General features: G+C 50.3%; 2 protein-coding genes across 2 annotated transcripts; both read left to right on the top strand.

The window, feature by feature from the left end:
• Positions 1 to 5,780: 5,780 nt before the first annotated feature.
• Positions 5,781 to 8,728, top strand: NXNL1 (nucleoredoxin like 1). Its single transcript, XM_059165165.1, has 2 exons — positions 5,781 to 6,106; positions 8,237 to 8,728. Exons 1-2 carry the CDS (start codon positions 5,781 to 5,783, stop codon positions 8,568 to 8,570), a joined length of 660 nt encoding a protein of 219 aa, XP_059021148.1. The 3' UTR covers positions 8,571 to 8,728.
• Positions 8,729 to 10,610: 1,882 nt separating this feature from the next.
• On the top strand, positions 10,611 to 17,256 carry TMEM221 (transmembrane protein 221). The gene is made up of 3 exons (XM_059160449.1): positions 10,611 to 11,228; positions 13,360 to 13,445; positions 15,843 to 17,256. Exons 1-3 carry the CDS (start codon positions 10,909 to 10,911, stop codon positions 16,310 to 16,312), a joined length of 876 nt encoding a protein of 291 aa, XP_059016432.1. The 5' UTR covers positions 10,611 to 10,908; the 3' UTR covers positions 16,313 to 17,256.
• Positions 17,257 to 17,418: the final 162 nt, after the last annotated feature.

Below are 17,418 nucleotides of genomic sequence, written 5' to 3'. Positions count from 1 at the left end.
AGAAATGTTTTAAAAATAATAAATAAATAAATAAATAAATAGTGTCCATGACCATCACTCCCCAATTCTGCCCACAGCTCTTCAAGATACTGTTATGGGTCCTCAGTCTGAAATCCCCAATTCCAAAAGGCTCTGGAAACCCAACTTTTTCTTCAGGTGGGACCAGAACTCCAGATGTAGTTCTGGAGTAGGGTAGGGTGAAGGGTTCCCAAAAAAGAAAGATGAACCACAGCTTTCTTAACGTAAGAAGTCATTTTAGGTTCCCAGCCACTTTGATCTACACCTGAAAGGCCCTCATTGCCCAAGCACATTTTCAAGTCCAATTGCGGAACTTCCTGGGATATGTTCAAATTGCAGAAAAATAGACCTTAATACTTAGTGATTTTAAAGAAACAAAAGAATGTGGGTGCCTGGGTGGCTCAGTCACTAAGCATCTACCTTCGGCTCAGGTTCATGATCCCAGGGTCCTGGAATCAAGCCCCTCATTGGGTTCCCAGTTTTTCGGGAAAACTGCTTCTCCCTCTCCCACTCCCCTGCTTGTGTTTCCTCTCTCCTCTCTCTCTCTCTCTCTGCCAAATAAATAAATAAAACCTTAAAAAAAAAAAAGAAGAAGAAGAAGAAGAAACAAAAGAACTTGAAAACTAGCATCCACTACCAGGCCAGGGGCGAGCCTTACCATTTCAGACAATAAATCAGGGGTCATACTCCCAGCGCTGTTTTAGAAGTAAGGGTTGACCCAACACACAGTCTTGAGTCATTGCAGAATTTAAACCCCTTTGAGCTCTCAAACACTGATGACTTTTGCCCCAGTTCTCTACTGATCTTTCCTTTGCCAAGCCCCTTCATAAATATGCATGAATCCTTAGCTTAAAACTTCCCCAATTTTGTTGTAGGGAGGAGGGAGAGAACACTACTTTGGGAAATATCCTCCGTGGTCTCCCTACTTGTTGCGAATAAAACCCTTCCTTTTCCCACTCTTTGGCTTGGTTGTCTTCTAGCCAGACTCACACCAGGAGGAGAACCCAGTTTCCAGTGCAGAAGAACCACCTCCCACTGTGCTGACCCAGTCCATTTCAATGGTCAATTACCCCTTTGTATCCCTGTTTATCCATTATTTATGCCTTTGCTTAAAGGCTGTTCCTAGATTCCCAGGGGCATCACCCAATATACAGGAACTTTTACACTCGATTACTTTCATAAGGTACCAAAAAACCTCCCAGTTCTGAAGTGCAACTGTCCTCCAGTTTTCTGGATGAAGCACTGTCTTATTCCCATTTCACAGACGTGAAAACTGAGGCCTGAACACCTGGGGGACGCAAATTCGAGTTCTACCCTCCAGGTGGTGGCCTTGGGCAGGTCCCCTCTCCTCTCTGTACTTTCGTTGCCTTCTGGGTGGTCCTGCTCATCTCCTAGAGCACTGTGCAACAAATATTTCTTGATCACCACTGCGCCACGGTTGACAAGTGACTTCGCATCTGCACACTGAATGGTCCAGGCACATGCTAGGTATAGGGACACAGGCAGTCATGCATCTCCCTCCCCAAGGCAACCACAAGGGGCTGCAGGCCACAGCAAAGGGAGTTCTTAGGACTTTCCGGAAGGAGAAAAATGAAGCATACATTAAAAGTAAAATAGTGGATGATCATAGCTTGGGGGTTTCACTGTAAAGAGAGCATGAGCCCCGTGGGAGTGAACAGTGTCTCTCTGCTCAAGTCATGTGCCCGCCACAAGCAGGGGTGAGTTTCCTCTGCTGCCCTAAGGAAGTACCACAAACCAGCTGGCTTAAAACAACAGAAATTTATTCTCTCACAATTCTGGAAGCCAGAAGTCTGAAATTCAAGTGTGAACAGCCATAGTCCCTCTGTAATTCTAGGGGAGGATCCACGCGTTCCTTGGCTATGGCCACATTACTCCGGTCTCTGCTTCATGTCCACATGGCCTTCTGCCTCTGTGTGTCTCCTCTTCGGTCTCTCTCTCTCTCTCTTTTTTTTTTTTGTTGTTGAGATTTAACTTATTTGACAGAGACAGACACAGCAAGAGAGGAACACAAGCAGTGGGAGAGGGAGAGGGAGAAGCAGGCTCCCCACCGAGCCCCGGGATCATGACCTGAGCCAAAGGCAGATGCTTAATGACTGAGCTACCCAGATGCCCTGTCTTTCGTCTCTTATAAGGACACTTGTCATTGGATTGAAGACCTACCTACATAATCCAGAATGATCTCGTCTTGAGATTCTTAATTACATCCGCAAAGACCCTGTTTCCAAATAAGGCAACAGTCACAGATTCTGGGTTTAGGACTTGGACATATCACTTTGGGGGCCACCACTCAACCCACTACAGCAGAACAAAAGATTAGAGTAGTAGCTCTCAACTACCCGCTGGGGGCACCGGGCCATGTCTGGAGTCATATTTAATTGTCACAACGGGAAGGGTTGCTGCTGGCATCTTGCGGATCAAGGCTGGGGTGTTGCTAGGCATCCTACAATACACAGGACAGCCTGCACCACAAACAATGATCTAGCCCCGAATGTCAAGGATGCGGCAGTTTGGAAATGCTTGGAGAAACGAAAGCCCCAATCAAGTTGGACTTGGCTCCGCAGTGCAGCACACCACACACACACACACACACACACACACACACATCACTCATTGGGTGACTTCCCCCTGCCCCGCCCCCACCACACATCATTCACTGGGTGACTTGGCTTTGACAATCTGTTTCTCTGAGGCTCTATGCTGCACCTGTACGATGGAATCAACTCGCACAAACCTGGCAGGGCTGTTCGGAGAACAGGAGCCTGGCACCCTATAAAGATTAGAGGAGAGTCCCCCATTACTGAGATCACTATGCTCCCAGTGCATCTTGCATTCACAACACGGCAGGACTTCCTGGGGTTCTGGTAGGCTGAGGAAAATCTGACCCGGAAATCATTTCTAAGCAGAATATAACAAGGACACATTAGGAATGAGCCCGTTCACAAAATCTTGACAACATGAATTAAATCTGGAGAATGTGGACTTTGTGATTTCCTTTTTATTTTATTTATTTTTATTTTTTACTTATATTTTGGAGAGAGAGAGAGAGCATGCATGCATGAGCATGAGGGGCAGAGGAAGAGAAAAAGAGAGAGACTCCAAAACGGGGCTCAGTCTCACCACCCTGAGATCAAAACCTGAATTGAAATCGAGTCAGATGCCTAACCTACTGAGCCATCCGCGAGCCCCATTCTTTCTTATTGTTTAAAGCCAATGTGAAGTGTCTTTCAAAGTCTCTCGTGTTTTCCTACGCCTGGAAAAAATCCTCTAGACCTGGTGTACTAGTTAGCTATTGCTGTGTAACAAATCATAACAAATCACCCCAAACTGGAGTGGGTATACAACAGGGATCAACTGTTTTGGGGACCCCATAGGTTGCCTGGGCAGTCCCTCTGCTGGACTTGGCTGGCTCAGGCAATCTGCTACAATCTGCCAGTGGCTGGACTGGAAGATCAGGTGTGTAGCAATCGGAGCATCTAGCTCGCCTTGGTGAAAATTAATAAAGGGAAACCTTCCTGAAATGCAGTTGAAGACCAGAAGGGGGAGGTCTCCTGCCGGTACCACCGCATTTCAATTACAGGAAGAAATGTCAATTACAGACCCTAAACAGAAATATCAACAGGAAGGAATTATCATTTAATGCACCCAACAGGAAAAGGTGGACATTGCACGTCCTATAAGGACTATCCAGTTGACTATCCAAGCATCAGCCAATGAGAAACCATCATCAGCCCAAACTCCTGGTTCCCCGCAGCGGACTTCCCTTCAAAACAACCCTTCCCAACTTCCTCTTTCTCCATGAAATCCTCTCTTTTGTTTGTTGGACAAACCTGTGGTTTTTACCATAGTTTGCTTCCCCTGAATTGCAATTCTCTGCTATTCCTGAACGAGCCCATTTCTGTTGGTAAAATAATTGACTCTTCTAATTTTAAGGTCAACACCTCCGTGTGGCCTCTTATCCAATAGGCTAGAACAGAGGTCTGCAAATACAACTCACTGGCCAGATCTGGCTTGCCAGAGCTGAGAATAGTTTTTACATTTTAGGAATGGTTGAAGGAAATCAAGAGTAATATTTCATGACATGCAAAAATTTTATGAAATTCAAACTTCAGTGTCTGTAAATAGAGTCTTAATGGAACCCAGACACATAAATTCATATACATATCGTCCAGAGCTACTTTTGCAAGACAGTGGCAGAATTCGAAATTGCAAGAGACCCTATGGCCGGGGTCGCCTGGGTGGCTCAGTGGGTTAAAGCCTCTGCCTTCGGCTCAGGTCATGATCGCAGGGTCCTGGGATCGAGCCCCGCATCAGGCTCTCTGCTCAACGGGGAGCCTGCTTCCTTCTCTCTCTCTCTGCCTGCCTCTCTGCCTGCTTGTGATCTCTGTCTGTCAAATAAATAAGTAAAATCTTAAAAAAAAAAAAAAAAAAAAAAAGAGAGAGACCCTATGGCCCACAAATCCAAAAGTATTTACTATCTGACCCTTTATAGAAAAGCTTTGTCAACCTCTGGGCAAGGTCAGCTTTCCCACACAGGGGTTTTGAAGGCAGCCTTCTAAGAGAATGAAAATGACAAGCGAGGATAAGACTCATCCTCCAAACTCAGACCTCGCACCACATTCTCTTGGTCAAAGCAAGTCATGAAGCTGGCCCAGATTCAAGGAAAGGGGAACTAGTTTCCAATTCTTGATGAGAGGGGACTGCAAATGCTTGTGGCCATGATTTTCAACCTTACACACCAAGGGATCTTAAGGTGGGCTGTCCCCACTGAATTCAGGAGGGTGTAGGGGAAAAACCCCACATTTATTTTCATTAACTTCTGTTGACCTTAAAAATAAAGTCAGCTAGCAAAAATAGGTTTATTTGGGAATAGTACAGAATTTGGGATGATTCGGGAAAAGCAAACTACAGCAAAAACCGAAGCCTCTTTCAATAAAGAAGATGAAGGTTATTTTATGGAGAAGAAGGGAGGAACTTGGGAGGGGTTGTTTTGAAGGAAAGTCCAATGGAGAAAAGCAGTTCAGGGTGATGATGGCTAACTGGCTGAGTTGCAGGGGTGGCTGCAATGTCCCTCTTTTCCTGTTGGGAGCTACAATTGATCATTCTTTCCTCTGGATTCTTCTACCAAAGTTCTGAAACTGACCCGTCTTCCGGTAACTGACCGCTGGTATGGTGAGAGCGCCCCCTCCTGGCCTCCCGCGTCCATTTTAACAAGTTTCCCATTAAATTTTACACTTAACTGGAAGGTGGAATGTTTTTCATGTCCTGTCAAAGCAGGTATCAGCCAGCCCTGTGACTTTGACTGCCGTGGAAATCAAAGATAATTTCACATCACATCCTGGCCATTGCAGGCAGACACTTCAAAATACCATTTATCACAGTAGAAATCACAATCATTTGTAGAGCCCAGGTGAACCACAATTACTTAACACATTGAATTCATGAAGAATCTCGTATATTTTACATCACAACTTAATAAGATATTTTCACACCCATATGTCAGGATTACTGTTTTCCTTTGCAATCCTGTACTTTTTCTTAATGGATTTCTTCCGGGAAGGAGCCCCTGGGCAGCCTGCCCCTACCCTCAAAGGCAGCACAGAATCAGGTCGCAGTTTAAGCAGATTAGTGAGGTCCTAAACTGGCCTCCTAAAGATACCTAATCCTGGGCCAGCCGCCAGCCAGCAGACCCAGGGCCACACAAAGTCCCTCCGCCGTGTCCCCAGCTCCCAGCCAAGGCTGCCATGGCCTCCCTGTTCTCCGGCCGTGTCCTAATTCGCAATAACAGTGACCAGGATGAGCTGGACACGGAGGCTGAGCTCAGTCGCAGGCTGGAGAACCGGCTGGTGCTTCTCTTCTTCGGCTCTGGGTCCTGCCCACAGTGTCAAGCCTTCGCACCTATCCTCAGGGACTTCTTCGTAAAGCTCACAGATGAGTTCTACGTGCTGCGGGCAGCCCAGCTGGCTCTGGTGTACGTGTCCCAGGATCCCACAGAGGAGCAGCAGGATCTGTTCCTCAGGGACATGCCAAAGAAGTGGCTCTTCCTGCCCTTCGAGGATGACCTGAGGAGGTGAGGTGGGAGAAGAGGTCAGGGAGGGCTTCCTGGAGGAGGAGATATTTCTGCTGAAAGTGACGTTTTTATTTATTGTTCCCTCTGTTCCAGCTGGAATTAATGAGTGCGTCCTGTGTGCCAGTCTATCCCCAGATGGGGTGGGGAGGGGACCACCTAAGGGGCTACGTATGCCCGTTTCTACTTAGCTCCCAAGGAGCTTACAACCTAGATGGGAGACAGATGTGACACAAAGACTCAAATACATATATAATAAGAAACTGCAGTAATGGTCCAGAGGACAAAGGGAGGATGCCGTGTGGAAATATAATGGGGAGATCTTGCTGAGGTTTGGGGTCAGGGAATGGTTCCTTGAAGAAGTGTTTTTAAAAAGAGACCCCCAAGGCCAGGGAGGATAGGAAAGAGTGAGGAGAGGGAAGGGTTCCCAGGCAGAGGGCACAGCACAGATGAAGAGGCCATCAGAGAAAGAGCAGCAGTTCAGGGAACGGTAAGCAATCACAGATGGGAGGGATGCCTGCATGGCTCAGCAGGTTAAGTGTCTGCCTTTGGCTGGGGTCACGATGCCAGGGTCCTAGGATCAAGTCCCACGTTGGGCTCTGTGCTCAGCCAGGAGTCTGCTTCTCGCTCTCCCTGCTTATGCTCTCTCTCTCTCTCTCTTTGACAAATAAATAAATAAAATCTTAAAAAAAAAAAAAAAAGTAAGCGATAGGAGAGGTCTGCAAGCACCATGCAGAGCAGCACCATGGTCTCCATCTTAACGGGAGTGGATATGATCCTCAGAGTAGCTGGGAGCCAGGCAGGAGGGCATCGGAGCTGAGAGAGAGGTGGTGTACCCAGTTGCCCAATGAACCATGCTACAGCTCATGGCTGTCTTAGGACCCTCCCCTTTTCTGCAGGAAGGCGTTCCTTTTTTTTTTTTTTTTTAGTTTAAAAATTTCTTTTTAACATTTTATTTTTAAGTAATCTCTACACCCAGCATGGGGCTCGAACTCACAATCCCGAAATCAAGAGTCACACTCTCCTCCAACTGAGCCAGCCAGGCGCCCTGGCTTTCCTTCTTTTTAAACTTCAACTTTTCATGATGAAAATTTTCCAAAATCTCTCAAGTTGGAAGAAGCATGCAGTGAAATCCACAGCACTCGTTGGCACCTGGCCATGTCTGCTTTATCTACACACACGGGAAGTTTGCAAGGAACCATCTGAAAGCGAATCACAGGCTTCTGACACTTGACTGACTTCATTAATTTTGCTCCCCAAGTTGGAAGTTTCTAGAGACCGTCATTCTCCACCCACCATTATCAGAGTTAGGACATTTGCTTCCTCCTTCTGCCCTCTCTGCTCCTGAGGGGAATCCTTCCTGCAAAGTGGCAACATTTTCCTTCCCAGGGCAGAAATGTCAGCTGTGAGGTTGTGTCAGAGCCAAACTCGGACCTGCTGACCTCGTGTGACACAGGGTCCTCTGGACAAAGCCTACTCTGGGTGGCTTAGGTGTCTGGACAGAGAGTGAGCCATTCCCTACCCCCTTCTCGCCACCCTATACACACAGGAACACACACACACAGAGTTCCCAGATAAAATACAAAAACAAATTTCGCATCAACAATGAGTCATTTTTTAGTGTATTTTTTACTTTTTATCTTTTTAAAAGATTTTATTTATTTATTTGACAGAGAGAGGGAACACAAGCAGGAGGAGTGGGAGAGGGCGAAGCAGGCGTCACTGAGCAGGGAGCCCAACGCTGGGCGCTGGGCTGGATCCCAGGACCATGGGATCATGACCTGAGCACAAAGCAAACGCTTAACCAACTGAACAACCCACGCGCCCCAGTATACGTTTTTTAGCGTACGTCCCGCATAGTGCATGTTGTGATGTGTTATAACATATACAATTATAATATATGACATGACATGACATGACATGACATGACATGACATGAAATATATGAGGTGGTAGCTTGTCTGAGGTATTGGAGACACAGTGCAGAGGCCACTGAGGCCTGGCCAGGTCCCCGGGCGCCCCCAGCGCACACCATGCACACGGAAGGCGCTCCGTGAGTCCTGGGGATGGAGGTGGCTCCCCAGCTCGGGATCGGGACCGGCTTCCGACCCGACTGACGCGCCCGCCCCACAGGGACCTCGGGCGCCGCTTCTCCGTGGAGCGCCTGCCGGCTGTCGTGGTGCTCAAGCCCAGCGGGGACGTCCTCACCCACGATGCCACCGACGAGATCCGGCGCCTGGGCCCCGCCTGCTTCGCCAACTGGCAGGAGGCGGCGGAGCTGCTGGACCGCAGCTTCCTGCAGCCCGAAGACCTGGACGACCCCGCGCCGCGGAGCCTCACGGAGCCGCTGCGCCGCTGCAAGTACCGCGTGGACCAGACCGCCCGGGGCAAGCGCGGCCCCGGGAGCGGGAGCCCGCCGGAGCAGAAGAGCGGGGCGGAGGGCGGCGGCGCGGGGGAGCTCTTCTGACCCCCGCGGGGAGCTCGCGAGTGGGGATTCGGGGCTGCGACCTCCAGAGGAGTTACCGCCCCAGACTCTAAGGGGTCACAGAAGGGGACACTCGAGGCAGACGTCGTGGCGTCCGGGAGCAGCGCCACCCCCCCAGCAGGGGGCCCTCGGACTCACCAGCAGAGCTTCGAGAGACGTAAAGTGCCGCAGGGTGGGAGGCGGTGGGGGGGGGGGGGCGTGGCAAGAAGACAAGAAACCCATTCAAAACTAAGCAAAGGACCTGAAGAGGCATTTCTCCAAAGAAGATGCACAAAAGACCAAACCCACGAAAAAATGCCCAGCCTCCTTAGCCCTTAGGGAAATGCAAATCAAAAGCACGGTGAGGGGCTCCTGGGTGGCACAGTGGATTAAGCCTCTGACTTCGACTCAGGGCATGATCCCACGGTCCCCCATGGGGCTCTGCTCAGCAGGGAGCCTGCTCCCCCCCCCCCCCACAACACCCACCGCCTGCCTCTCTGCTTACTTGTAATCTCTGTCTGTCAAATAAATAAATAAAATCTTAGGGGGGAAAAAAAAAGGCACGGTGAGATCCCACTTCACGCCCAGTGGATGGCTATAATGAAAACCCAGGGCGTAATGAATGTTAGCAGGGAAATGAAGAGAGTGGAGCCCTCGGGCATTGCTGGTGGGAAGGTAAAAGGGTGCAGGTTGCTGTGGAAAGCAATCTGAGGTTCCTCCATAAGATAAATACAGAAGGACCGTAATTACCAGCAATTCCACTCCAGGTATAAACCCAAAAGAAATAGAGACTCAAATAAATAACCGTGTGCGTGTTCACAGCAACACTATTCACAACAGCTAAAAGGTGGGAAAAAGGGGCGCCTGGGTGGCTCAGTGGGTTCGGCTCAGGTCATGATCTCAGGGTCTTGGGATCGAGTCCCGCATCGAGCTCTCTGCTCAGCGGGGAGCCTGCTTCCTCCTCTCTCTCTGCCTTCCTCTCTGTCTACTTGTGATCTCTGTCAAATAAAATGAATAAAATCTTAAAAAAAAAAAAAAAGGTGGGAAAAAAACCAAATGCCCCTCAACAGACAAATGCATAAACACCATGTGGTCCATCCATCAGTGAGATACTCTTCAGCCCCTAAAAGGAACGGAGAACTAATACACGGTACAATGTAGATGAACGTTAGTGAAAGAAACGGGACACCGGAAGTCATATAGGCTCTGGCTCCATTTGTATAAAATGTCCAGAACAGGCAAATCCAGAGACAGAAAGCAGATCAGCGGTTGCCAGGGCTTAGGGGAAGGGGATGGGGTCTCCTTTGGGGATGATGAAAATGTTCCAGAACCAGACGAAGATGCTGTTTGCACAACACTGTATGTACTAAATACCACTGGACTGTTCACTTCGGAATGGTTTCTTTTATGTCATGTAAATCTCACCTCAATGTTTAAAATTAAAAATAAAGGGGCGCCTGGGTGGCTCAGTGGGTTGAGCCGCTGCCTTCGGCTCGGGTCGTGGTCTCGGGGTCCTGGGGTCGAGTCCCGCATCGGGCTCTCTCTGGGAGCCTGCTTCCTCCTCTCTCTCTCTGCCCACTTGTGATTTCTCTCTGTCAAATAAATAAAATCTTTAAAAAAAAATAAATAAATAAATAAAAAATAAAAATAAAAATAAATAGATAATAACCAAAACTACGGGCCTTGGGAGGAACAAAGTCGAACAGCAAAAGACAGGGGTGCCTGCTCAAGCCGCGGCCGCCAAAGGGCCTCGCCCAGGAGGCGACATTTCGGCAAAGCCTTAAAAGAAGGTCGAACGGAGGGGAAATCGCAGCCAACTGCAAGCGCCGCAGGTAAAGAGACCGAGTATCAGAGTGAATTATTTAAAAATTCGTTCAAGTTTCTTTTTTCTTTTCTTTTTTTTTTTTTTTAAAGCAATGAAACAGGTGCTTCGGGCAGTGGGCGGTGTAGCGGTCCCTTTAATGAGTTTAGGGGCTTGTAGGGCTCCGGGGATCCAGCCACTGAGCCCATTCCTGTCTTGGGGCCGCCTCTGTCCCTTCTTAGCCCCGCCCCGCCCCGGCCCCGCCCGGCCAGGACCTGGAGACCGGGAGGGGGCGCCCGCAGGGTCCCTGGAGGGAGGGGAAAGACTTTGACCCAAGTTTTCGCAGAGCTTCCTCATCCCCACGGCGATCTGCACACCAATCCCTCTTCGGCCCCTCAATTTTCAGATACCCCTTGCGGTCCCGCCCCCTTCGGAACTCCTGGGGACCTTTGGACGCCAGCCCAACTCCCCTGCCCCGCTAAAATCTCTTTTTTTCCTCGACCGCCCCCCACCCCCACCCCGGCTCACAGACCCCCAGTCATGGCCCGGTCGTACGGCGGCCGGGTGCTGGCCGCGATGACCTTGCTGGGCATCCCGGCGGCCGTGCTGGCGGCACTGGGAGCGCAGCTGCTGTTCCAGCTGCAGGCGGGCCGCGCCGAGCTTCGGGGACTGCGCGTCGACGGGCTCGGCCCGGAGCTGGGCGCCGGCCCCGGGCTGCCCGAGGACGCGGCCGGGGCGCTGCTGCCGCTGGCCGCCGCGCTCGCCGCGCTCGCCCTGGTGTTGGGCCTGACCTGCCTTCTGCTAGCGGCGCTCTGCGGCCACCTGGGCGCCGAGCTGGCGCGGGGGCCCGGCCCCGGCAGGTAGGACAGGCCCCTCCGCCCCGAGGCCCGGCTGGGGGCTGGGCAAGCCCAGGCGAGCCGCTGCCCCTGTCGGGGCCTCAGGTTGGGGGAGAGCGTCCCCTCTCCCCTCTACTTGCTTCCATCCCGTCCTCTCTTCCTCCCCTCTCTCCATCCCCCACCCCCTCTCTCATCTCTTCCTCCCTCCGTCCCTCCCTCCATCGGGCGTGCATCGACTGCTGCACTCCCCCCACCACTTTACAGAGGTGGAAACTGCGGTTATTGGGGACCCAGGGCCGGGTGGCCCCAGTGTTGACAGCGCTTATCATTGAGGGAACCCTAAGCTCTATGTGCTTTTCGCATTCTGTGGACTAGCCAAGTGACCCCTGCGAGGCTGGTGTTCCTGCCTCTCTTACACAGGGGAAGCTGATCTCTTTAGGCTGCCCGGTTTGGAAGAGGGTGGAGGAGATTTGAACTTATTTCTGGTAGAGCCAGAACCTGTGCTCTGGTCCTGGGTGGGTATCCTTCCTCAGGCAGCTGAGCTCAGGAACATGGGCACTGGTGGAGGCAGGTGTCAGGGGACAGGGAGTGTAGCGAAGAACCTTCCCAGTGTTCCCCTCCAGGATGCTGGGGGAGGGGAGCCAGAATCAGGGTCCCCTATTCCATGGATTTGAATGGATGGGAACTTTCACCACTGGGGTAGATCTCACCTAAAGTGTGCGCTATTCATTCCATAGCTCAAGGGGGGCTGAACTACACTCATGTGTCAGTCAACAAACACCCAATCATGGGTGTCTTCAGGGGGCTGAGCCCAGCACCAGGAGTAGAGGACACAGCAGGAACCAGGTGGACCCAGACCTGTCTTCATGGGGTAGAAAATAGAGGCAAGACAAATAACATTAAGTAACGATGAATGCTGGGAAAGGAGGAAAATGGGGTGATGCCAAGAAAGAGGGCAGAATGGGGGTTGAAATGGGACCATCAGCAGAGGCTTGAGCAGAGACTTGAAGAAGGGAAGGAGGCAGAAGATCTGGAGGACTGTGATCCAGGCAGGAGGAACACCATGTGCAAAGGACCTGGGGCAGGAATGTGCTTGGGGTGTTAGAGGGAGATCAAGGTGATTGATGTGGCCGTGGGGAGACATAAGGGAGATAAGGGCAGAGAAATCAGGAACTGGACCATGTAGCTCTTCTTGTGCTGTGATGAACACTTTGAGGGTTACTCTGCCTGAGAGGGTTGGGGGAGAAAGGAGGGGCATATCTGACTTCAGTTTGGAATAACCCCTCCGGCCACTGTGGGAAAAGGGGGCATGAGGTCAGGTGGTGGAGAGACTGGGGAGGAGGCCACTTCTGCTGTACCACTGGGAGATGAACGATAATGGAAGCTCTCAGAGCCTCTGTTTCTTAAGCCTCCAGGAGGGAGGGAGGGAGAGTGCACACAACAGAAGCACTTAGCATGGTGCCAGGCTCAAAACGAAGACCTCCATCAGTCTCAGCTCTTGGGAATCTCTGTTTCTACTATGTCTGATAACAAATTAGCCCTGGTTTCTTTACTTCCCAAACGAGCTTATGGTCTATAGAATAATGGAAGTCAGGTGCACAGCTAGTGTCTGTGCATAACAGCTGCCTCATGAGTGTTGCATGTTTGAATGGACTGATGTATACGGATGGGCCATAGAAGAGGGGGAGAGGATGGTGGATGGGTGAGCGGTGAATGAGGAATGGATGAATGGACAGATGGATAGTTGGTTGGGTCAATGGATAGTGAGGAGGAGATGGATGGTGGATGGATGGGTGGGTGAAGGATGAAAGGGTGGTTGGAAGGACGGATGGGTAGTTGGGTGGTGAATGGCAAATGGATGGATGGACAGATGGTGGCTGTTTCAGTAAGTGGTTGGATGGATTAATAGAGCCTGATTGAATGGATGGATGGCTGTACGGTTGAATAATCGATGGGGATGTGTAGATGGTAGTGGTACCTGGATGGATGGATGAATGGGTAGATAGATAGAGAGATGGATGGATGGATGGATGGGTGGGTGGATGGATGGATGGATGGATGGGTGGATGGATGTGTCCTTACATAGATCTCGGGCCTCCCTGGCCTTCCCCCACCAGCTCCACCTGAGCCTATTCTCTTCCTGCTGCCCCCTCAGGTCTGACTGGTTTCTCTATGACTGCCGCCTCCTCAGACACGTGGCCCTTGGCCTTTTCTGCTGTGGGGTCTCTGTCTACTTAGCAGGTGCGTGCTGGGGGATAGAATGTTGGGTGTAGAGCCCTGGGCTGGGGTGGCCAAGGGTCGTGGCCCCATAACTGAAGTCAGCTCCAGTGCCAGTCGGCCTGTGTTCAACTCTTGGCTCTGACACTTTCTTGCTCTGGGACCTTGGGCAGATTCCCTCTGTGTCCAGGTTTCCTCATCAGTACAGTGGGGATACATAGTTCCCTGCCTTCTAGAATTACTAAGGGGATTCCGGGTTAATCCCTGAGAAAGATTGTGAATGGCATCTGACCCCAGTAGGGGTTCCATAAGTCGTAGTGGTCTTCAGAACATTTTTGATTCTTCAGTTTCCTACCTTTGGTTTGAACAAAAATTTTCATGTCCTTGGTGTTTTTTTGGAGATAGTGTTTCATGGGTTGGTCTTAGTAAAAAGCTGTTGGTTACAAATATCAGAACCTCTAGCTCAAGAATGGCTTAGGTTAAAAAAAAAAATGCTTTATAAACCAGAAATGCAGTTGTAAATCCCATAACATGAAACATAACAAAAACTAAAAGTGTGGGTGCCAGAAGGACACAGCACATTGTCTTTCCTTCCCTGACTCGTGATAACTTTTCTTAGATCAACATCCTCTCACTCACACTTGCCAGTAAAGTAATCAAAGCATCAAGCATCCCAACATCTTATATATCATTCTAATCTTGGAAAATGCATTGATGGTGCTGCAGACCTAGGGCTGAAACATACACAGACCACTGGCAGTCCTATAAACAACCTGTTTTACTAGAAGAAGAAAATATTCAGCTGAATGAAAAACAAGGGGTTTGCTATTACTGTCTGTTTTGTTTTGTTTTGTTTTTTTCATTTCTACAACAGAGAAATAGAAGTTTAGGAGATATATTTAAATTATTTATGAGATGTGAGCCTAGGGTTCATTATGGGACTATAAGGGTATATATGGATATATAAAGTACAGGGAACTCTGCATAACTTTTGCTGTTAGACTTAATAAAATGCTCCAGCTGTGAGTTTTTTTAAAAAGGAGAGTGGAGGGGGTGACGCATGTATCTGTAAAGATCGGGCTGGTTGGCCTCAGGTGCAGATGGATCTAGGTGCTCCACAAGGTAATCAGAAATGCCTCTTGTTTCACCTCTTCACCTGCTATCCCCTGGAAAAGATATCTATAAGTGCTTTCAATACAATGCCTACAACCTTGAGCCCTTTCCCAGGCTGGCTAAAAAATATATATATATATTGGAGACTTGGAGAATAAGATATCCTCATTCTAATACACAAGAAACTCACAAAGAGGGGGAAAAAGGTAACTGTGTCAGCCTCATTAAGTTTTAAATTAAGAATTTGTTGAGCTCCCATTTAGATTCCTTTTGAGGTTAGATTACCTCACTCAGCAAGAATGCCCGAGCACATCCAGCCAATCACCCAATCATCCATTCGTTGCTAGCCAGAGCCAAAAGAATAATTTTAAAAACCTTTTCAAAAATGTTTAGAGCAAAAGAAGTCCTTGGCCTCACTTTAATCTGTCGAACATGATGCAGTGTGACATCTAAAAAGCAAACAGTACAGAGCCAGAGAAAGCATAAAGACAGCCAGCAAAGTGCCAAGAATGCTTCCAGTCCACTCTGGGCTTCTCCTGGACCAATTCCCCTGCTGCTGCAGTAAGAAAATTCCTCCCTACCCACAGCCAGTCAAAAGCCCCAGGGCTCGCTTTGATTAGCTGGGCTTGGGTCATGTGATAGCCCTGCACCCAATCAGTACAACCAGGGGAAGCAATGTTCTGATTGGCCTAGCCTAGCACCATACCCATCAACATGTCAGAGAGGTGGCTCAGTGCTCCTACATTAACGATCTGGATGAAGGTAGGGACTGAGCTGGTGGTTTTCAATGGGAACAGATTCTGCTGATCCAGGGGACATTTGCCAATATCTGGAGACATTTTGGGTTGTCATGACAGGGAAGGTGGAGAATGCTACTGCATCAAGTGGGTAGAAGCTGCTAAATATCCTACAGTCCACAGGACAGTCCTCATCAAAAAGAATGGTGCCAACTGGGTGCTGGACAAGTCAACAAGCTAGCACAGATTGGTCCTCAAGGTCAGGTCACCAACCATCTCGTTGAGACTGGCAAACAGGCCAGAGAGGGGCTGTGATTCACTCAAAGTTAAATCACGGGATTCAGGAAGCCTGAGATCTGGGTTGTTTTAGTTGTGGTCAAGTACTTATAACATAAAATTCACCATTTTACAGTAAAATGCATGTGATGATGGTGTAAGAGGATTAGGTAGTTAAGCTATGTGCCCATCGTGTACAAGTTTCTGTGACTGCCCTCTGTTTGGGGGAGCTCTCCCAGAGCTTAGGGATCAAACGTTTGTTGACTAAGTAAATGAGAGCCATTTCTTTCCCCAGCACTGTCCATCTACGCTCTGCTGCTCTTTGAGATCGAGACAGGTGCAGCAGCCGCCTCCATCCTTGGAGTGGGTGCTCTGGTCCTGGTGGCGGCGCTGACCCACACTCTGCTCCGAGCTGCCCGGGCCACCCGCCGTGGCCTCCATGAACTGTCCCCACCACACTTTGAAGACGACCCTGTCCGCCCTGCTGAAGTCTCCAAGGCCAGCCCCAGGGCTCAGCCCCATCAGGGTACCCACCACCAAACCCCCTACTCATCCTGCCCAGAACCTGGGGACCCCCTCAGACCCACAGTCACTGCTACAGCACCTGCAGCCATGGGGGGAGGCCGGGAGAGCAGCCTGCCTTTATCCCGCTTGCACCGGACACTGTCGGCTGGCAGGGGCCACTGGGAAGGGGTCACCCATGAGATGCGTAGCATGCTGGGCCACCGGTCACGGGGCTCAGGGAAGGACTCTACACTGGTGTGAACCCAGGGATCAGGGATAGAGACCTGGTGTCAGGCAGCAGGAAGAGGACTCTGTAAAGATAGGTCCAGGCTCAGCCACAGTAGCAGTACTTGATTTCTCAGCATCCGTGCCTTGTGTCTGCAAGGTGGCTTCATGTCACAAAATGGCTGCCAGGGCTCCAGCCTTCACCTCCTCTCTCAGAGGGAAAGGCAGAGACCAGGGGGCACTCAGCACCTGGAAATCTTCCCGGGAGGCCTTGGGACCCTCCTGCTTATACCTCATTGGCAAGAACAGAGTCACATGGCCACATCTCTGGGCAGAGGAAGCCGGAAAATGTAGCTCTCCAGATGTTAGATGCAGGAGGGGAGGGTTGGGCTTAAACAGTGGTTCTCTAAATGTCTCCATCCATTTTACAGATGAAACCGAGGTCCAAAGAAGGGCAGTGACTCACCAGGAGTCCCATGGCCAGTACTGAGCTTCAGAGTCAGGATTCGAACCGGGTTTCTGTAACTCCCATGCTGCTGACAGTGCAAGTCTCAGACTCTGCGACTTCTTCCAGGCTGTGAGCATTTGAAATCTGTGTGTGCTGAGCTCAGAGCACCCTAGGGCCCCAGGTGCACATGGACGGCTGGACCCAGCCTTCTGGCTGTGGGTTTCGCTGCTCTGTGTCTCAGTTTCCTTGTTTATAAAATGTGGCCAGAAGCAGTTCCCCCTCCTAGGGCTCCTGTGAGACTTGGTGTAAGCCAGTCCAGGTGCCTGTGCACAGTAGATCCTCAGTGCATGTCAACCTGTGTCGTCATCAGTCGGGTGCCCTGGTGGCAGGAGAAGGTGGGTTGATGGCCACTTTCTTGGGCTCACAAAACTGCCAAGGCTTAGAGTGGATGACTCAGAGCCCCAGGGATCTCCAGAGGCCCTGGCCCCATTCCCATCTCATGCAGCCCTCAAATAAACTCTGACCCTCGCTATCGCCTTTGTCACTCGAGTCACATCCAAACATGTGCGGTCCAGCCCAGGCCTGGGGTAATGGGTGGGATGACAGGAGTAGGGTGGGGAGGCAGAAGTGGGGGGCAAGGGTCTATTCCTTGTAGACCCTAGTTGGGGAGCCATGTCCCACAAATCTTCATGCA

Source organism: Mustela lutreola, chromosome 2 (assembly GCF_030435805.1).
Source record: "Mustela lutreola isolate mMusLut2 chromosome 2, mMusLut2.pri, whole genome shotgun sequence".
Lineage (NCBI taxonomy): Eukaryota > Metazoa > Chordata > Mammalia > Carnivora > Mustelidae > Mustela > Mustela lutreola.
The sequence above is the reverse complement of the archived record's forward strand: the minus strand, read 5'-3'. Positions and strand labels throughout refer to the sequence as shown.